The 6,000-nt window shown below is 31.3% G+C and overlaps 1 protein-coding gene across 2 annotated transcripts; it reads right to left on the bottom strand.

Moving 5' to 3' along the window:
- Window positions 1-2,142: 2,142 nt before the first annotated feature.
- On the bottom strand, window positions 2,143-5,713 carry LOC111876934 (uncharacterized). Of its 2 annotated transcripts, XM_023873489.3 has the most exons (8): window positions 5,139-5,713; window positions 3,966-4,910; window positions 3,711-3,858; window positions 3,337-3,426; window positions 2,870-2,924; window positions 2,639-2,761; window positions 2,496-2,552; window positions 2,143-2,416 (listed from the first exon to the last, which is right to left on the bottom strand). In XM_023873489.3, the coding sequence occupies exons 2-8, from the start codon at window positions 4,040-4,042 to the stop codon at window positions 2,292-2,294; spliced, it is 675 nt and encodes a 224-aa protein (XP_023729257.1). In that variant the 5' UTR covers window positions 4,043-4,910; window positions 5,139-5,713; the 3' UTR covers window positions 2,143-2,291. The 2 variants fall into 2 exon arrangements, with proteins under 2 accessions (XP_023729257.1, XP_042752528.1); XM_042896594.2 differs by having other exon boundaries at window positions 3,966-5,713.
- Between the last annotated feature and the right edge of the window lie 287 nt (window positions 5,714-6,000).

The raw sequence follows: 6,000 nt of genomic DNA, 5'->3' as shown, positions 1-6,000 counted from the left end.
GTGTTCGTCCAAAATAAAAGAAATTGTACGAGGGATGAGTTTTTATGATGGAGTTTATTTTTCACCCCCAATTTTTTATTTCTTTTTTTCTTTGTCTTTGTTTTTTTGCTGGTTTTTTTTAATATTTTTAATAAATACAATATTTTTTTTTTCGTTTTGATTATCTTTGTGTTCTTTATTTATTTTTATTTATTTTTTGTTATTTTTTTCTCATTATCTTTAATAAATATATTACTATTATTATTATTAACATTAAAAGAATTTTTTTTGTTTGGATTATTTTTATGTTATTTTTATTTTCATTTAGAGTATCAATGTGTTACTTTTTTTTTTTTTTCTGTTCCGACTATCTCTATATTATTCTTCCGTTTGGATTATTTATGTATTATTTTTTTCATTCATACTATTAAAGAAGCATCTAATTAAATTAATTTTTTAAAATAATAATAATAATACTACTAATAATAATAATAAAAGACAACAAAAAGACAAAAGACAAAAAAATAAAACAAAAAACAACAAAAATACAATATATATCTAATCAAAAAGGGTTTTAAAGACAATAAAACGACAAAAAAAGAGGGAGCATGGAGGAATTCTATGAACTATAGGGGTATATACAACAACACATTTTTATGATTATGTCATTCATTTGAAGGTTTTTCTTGTGTTCGGCTCATCTACCGGTAATCGGATGCATATACTTATACTAGTGTTATGATTTTTTCTTGAAATATGTCATAGTGCTCTTTTTTATTTGCTCTTTTTTTTGTTTGTCTCGTTTATAGGTTCTCGTTTTACATGTCGTAGGTTATTGTATGTAACACAGTTGTTCTACACCCACCTTCTTTTTTATAATAGTGAATCTAAAACTAAAAAAACATATGGTTCCTTATGTAAATGAAACTAAAAAAATGAAAGAATAAAAAATATCAGCGGAGTCTGCAAGAGGTGGGCTACTGGAGGCGATGGGCAAAGGGTAAGAAGCGGTGGCGCCTGGCAGAGGGACAAAAGTGGACGATGTCATGGCCGAACAATAGACAGTTGGAATGTGAGACTGATCGGTTAAGCCGATGAGAACATAATGAGGCAACAAACATTTGGATATATCGATTAGTGATCAAGTTTTGATGAAGCTTTTATCCTTTTTTGTTGAACTTTAACTGGATTCCGCTATTGCATATGAATAAATTTTAAGTGGATAGAAGCATTTGGTTTATTTATGTGGATCGGAATATATAAAATAGGGTTGATTTTTTTTTTTTTTTTACCAAAGATTAAAAGATAGATCACTTAAAAATAATTAGGTAGGTCCTTATTTTTTTACATATATTTCTTGTATTATTATTAAAAAAAAAAAAAAGGTCTTAGGACCTACTTTCCATGAATTTAAATACGCACATGTTTTTTTTATGGAGACATGATTGTCGATATCTACTTTCTCCAATCTCATTTTAATGGGATTTCTAAGGTATGTTGTTATTGTTGCTATTGCTTGTGTTCGACTCAAAAACATGCAACATAACAATTGTAGTGGGTTTGTACTCATAGATTTTGGCTTGTTCTTTGATTCAAATACTTTTGGAGTTTCTTTGTAAGCTAATGGCTTAAGTTGTGAGTTCAAAATCCATCAAAGACCATGGGACTTTCATGTGTAAGGTTTTTTTTTAGGATTTGAAACCACAACAATGTTCTTAGAAACCTTACACCTTAACCATTTCATTTTGCTACAATTTATTTTGTTTATATTTTTAAGAAATATTGATGTTAACCAATTTCAAGATTATTTCATCCTTGCGAAAAATAGATTAAACTTGCAAAAATAATAAAAATTCGCAATTTTAATCTTTGAAAAAGTCATTCGGTGTCACTGCCAGTTAGGTGGTTATTTTATGATAAACATTGAAAATATGCGTATCTTGATATATTTGTCTTTCAAACATAATCATTTTAGCAAATAGCTATTGCTATATCCCTTTGTACCTTACTTTTGTAATTGGTTTAACAACCATGCGATCATTCTTATCCTTCTAACTTTCAAGTATTATCACACAATTTTCTACTAAAAGTTATCTTGCATCAAGATCAAAATTTATGATATTTGTATATTTATTTCACCCCTTTATTTCGAACAAGATAAAAGATCAAAACTTTATTTGTTCTCATATTATATTAAATAACACAAACAGAATAAAACATGTAAACCAATTAAACATCCTTCTTTTGAGATATATTCGACATGTACATATGTCAAAATCATGATGCTTACTTCAGTTGATGATGAGAGTGTATTAAAAAGGTATAAGTTTCCTATCTGGCCATGACTCTATCCTCTCAAAATACTTGACAGGGACAACACCCTCAAAACCTTCTGTTAAGATCACCTTGTTGTCCGATATGTAAAGCTTCATCCCCCCTGAAAAACCCCACCCAAATACTTTCTATCAATGAGAGGGCAAATACGTAATTTTATCTTGACTTGAAAAAGTGAGTACCTTTGATGGCTTTCCTAACATCAAGATAGATCAAGATGTTGACATCCCTCCTCATCCCTGCAAAAATGATTTTTTTCAAATTTTATCACCAATATTTATATTTTCCCGTTCAAAAAAAAATATGCAAAAACGGAGAAATTTACCACTAATTACTTCATTATCGGTTGGTAATCCAAAAGAGAAATGTACATGTAACCTTTTCATGCGTTTAAGACCACTTTCCAAGATTGAATTTAACTTCTCTTTGTAGGTTCCATGTATACAAACTGGACAATAAACACACACACACACACACACACAAAAAAAAAAAACGATGAACAAAGGAAGAAAAAAAGACTAAATTGTAAAATGTGTGATAAGTAGAATGTGATTACCAGGATATTCTTTAGGTGAGAGGATGGGTTTAAGTAACCTTTTAGTTTCAACCAACTGCCAATCGGATAGTATAACTTTTATGAGAGAACGCAAGAAATAGCAACATACTTTCATTTAATTGTATATTATACCTAGCATCATGCTTCCATTTCTTTCTATTACACCATTGTACTTTCAAAATAAAAAATATATATTATTAAACATTTTACTTTGAGATATACATCCAATCATGGCATTGCACTTTCAATCTTTTTCTTATCTGGATATTATATTTTTTAAAATTTACGTAATTATACTATAGTAAAAATGTTTTATATTTAATATTTATATGATATTGCTATAATCGAGCAATTTTTTTTTCAAAGTGCAATGTTGTAATAAGAAAAAATGAAATAATAAAAAAAAAAATTAATGATAGTACGTTGCTATTTTTTGCATCACAATGAAATGATGAAGTATGCATTACCATGAGTGTATGACCTTGGTTTGCACGAACCAAAAGCTCCCCATTTTCTTCAAGCAAGCTAAACCGCTGCTTGTTATCCAATCTGACAGCCTAACGTATATTAATTACAACCAGATGAAAATCAAAAGAAGAATTAGAACACACAACAAAAAAAAAAAAAAAAACTGACAAATGTGGTAGAGCCCACAAATAAATACTCCATAAAATAAATAAAGACCAAAACATTTACAATAATTGATGTCAATTTTCACCATCCCCACAAATAAAAACACTTACAAAACATGAACATGGAAAAAATATAATATCATCAAAAGTATGAGAAGTTATTGGAACATTGGAAAGATAAAAACAGTGAGTAGAGAGATGGGAGTTACCTCCTTAATATCATCAAAAGTATGAGAAGTTATTGAAACATTGGCGGCTGTCTTCATGTTAAGTCTCAATAGATCTTGAACCTTGACATACCCATCACTCCTCATCTTTAAGTTCAGCTCAGAAGCCATATGTCGCAGGATACGGGTTCTGATTTGTATAACCAATTAATTCCAAATTGAATGAACTAATTTTTAAATCAGAATGTCAAAGAAATACAGAAAATGAAGCTGACATTAAGAAAATTGATTACTTACAAGAGCCTTCCAAGAGCATCAATTCTATCTTCCCCATCACAACCACCACCACCAGTATCGTTGTTAATGGAACCCATGATCGATGGAGGTTAGTTCTGGAAACTTGATGAGTAGAGAGTTGGAAGGGTGATGTCAATGCAAGTGTGTGATTGAAATGGAAGTGAAGAAGAAGTAAGAAGGCAGGATTCCTAAAGTAAGCAGTGCTGCCTGCTGGTGTCGTCAACGCTGTCGTTTGACCAGACTCCGTCAACGGGTGTTGACACCGACATAACAACAAGATTCCACGCGGGGGATCGATTCCAGTTCCATATGCAAATTAAACTTGAATTATTCCCATCGACACGAACATGGACCTAAGGGAGCTGCTAATTTGCTAGTATATTACTAGGCTACTATCAACCAACGAAACGGTTCTTGAAATTGTATCAAGATTCTCCATGTCAATTGTGTTAACCAATCCTTAAGTTTACCAAACTTTTCATTTATACCCTTCTGATTTACTATATTTAACTTTTACTTTACATAGTATAACTTTTGATTATTTTATTATAAATAAATCCTTATCCATATTAACTTTAGACAAAACTTCAAAAATGGTCCCTGTAGTTTTCAAAAATATCAAGTTTAATCCTTAAGTTCAAAAAACCTTACAGATGGTCCCTATGGTTTCAAAAATTTTAATATTTGATCATTCCGGTTCACTCCGTCAGCATTTCACCGTTAAGTGAGGGGTATTTTTGTCATTTCAATAGCCATGAACCATTTATGAGGTTTTCTCTTATTATCTTAATTTTTTTATTAAAAAAGAAAAAGAAAAAAGGAAAGAAATTTAATATATCTCTCTCTCTCTTACGAAGCACCACCCACTTATCTTCTCCAACCTGTTATTCTTCTTCATCTGAAGTTCCACCTTCCATACTCAACGCCCTTAAAACAACAGCTCTCCTAGCAGAAGAAGAAGAATGATACGATATAGTTAGATCAATCTCTAGAGCACTATTAGTTGATAGATTATCCAAATGAACAATAGTAGTAGCAATCGCTCTTTGTGAAGAACTAGAAGAAACAGGGACAACAGGATTTAGATTTGGATTCGTATTCATCTTTACATTCTGAGCAGTTGAAGGTGAATATCACCACCATTTGGAAGATAAGTGTTGTGTTCTTGATTACCTGGTAGAATCTGTGAAACATCTGAACTTCTAAAAAGTCGATCATTGATGTATGTTTCAAGATCTCCAATCAATCTTTTTGCTTTGTTTAGGGCAGATGAAATGGAGGAAAGAGAAGCAGCACTTTCCGATATTAATCTTGAGAATAGGCGTGAACGGTGTCTTCGATTACCCTATGCCGCTTCAGAAGAATGTAAGAATGATGGGTTTGTTTCAGAAGTAGGGCCTCCTCCTACACTATTGAGACCTTGAAGAAGAGGGTTTTCACCAATTGAACCGATTCTAATTCTGGTTCTTCTTAGTGCTTCTACTGGAATATGAGAGATTCCTCGAATTACCCTTTGCTAACGTATACTCTCTACTCTGCGTGCTCGAGATCTTGGAGGGATTTTCACCCCTGATTAGATGGATGGGTAAATGAAGAATAAAGAAAAAGAAGTAATAAAAGAAGAAGCTCTAGCCATGATTTTTACAGGAGAATTTACCAACACAACAAATGCAGATAGAGAAAAACGAAAGGGAAAATGGAGAGAACAATTACACACTAGAGTTACAGAAGCATACAGCTCTTGTCACAGAGAGGGGGGGGGGGGGGGGGGGTTATATTAAATATTTATATTTTATTATTATTTTTTTTAAATGACAAAACTGTAAATTTGGTCCTTGTAGTTTGCAAAAATCTTTGGATGGGATCCAAAAAGTTTCCCGCTTGCACAGAGGATCCAAAATCAAGGTTTTTCTGGGTTTTTAGTCCAAAAAATTTTGAAAAGACGGTTATACCCTTATTTATTTACTTTTACATTTTTTTTTCATTTTATTAACATTTCAATAATAATAATAAAATATGTAAAACTCTATCTCTC

Source organism: Lactuca sativa, chromosome 7 (genome assembly GCF_002870075.4).
Source record: "Lactuca sativa cultivar Salinas chromosome 7, Lsat_Salinas_v11, whole genome shotgun sequence".
Classification (NCBI taxonomy): Eukaryota; Viridiplantae; Streptophyta; class Magnoliopsida; order Asterales; family Asteraceae; genus Lactuca; species Lactuca sativa.
The sequence above is the reverse complement of the archived record's forward strand: the minus strand, read 5'-3'. Positions and strand labels throughout refer to the sequence as shown.

What these genes read in the sequence shown, in the direction of transcription:
- LOC111876934 (XM_042896594.2), bottom strand. Translation starts at nt 4,042, where the DNA reads ATGGGTTCCATTAACAACGATACTGGTGGTGGTGGTTGTGATGGGGAA. An exon ending in GATGCTCTTGGAAGGCTCTT is followed by an intron (nt 3,859 to 3,965) that starts GTAAGTAATCAA and finishes TATACAAATCAG; the next exon opens with AACCCGTATCCTGCGACATA. An exon ending in CTTTTGATGATATTAAGGAG is followed by an intron (nt 3,427 to 3,710) that starts GTAACTCCCATC and finishes AATATACGTTAG; the next exon opens with GCTGTCAGATTGGATAACAA.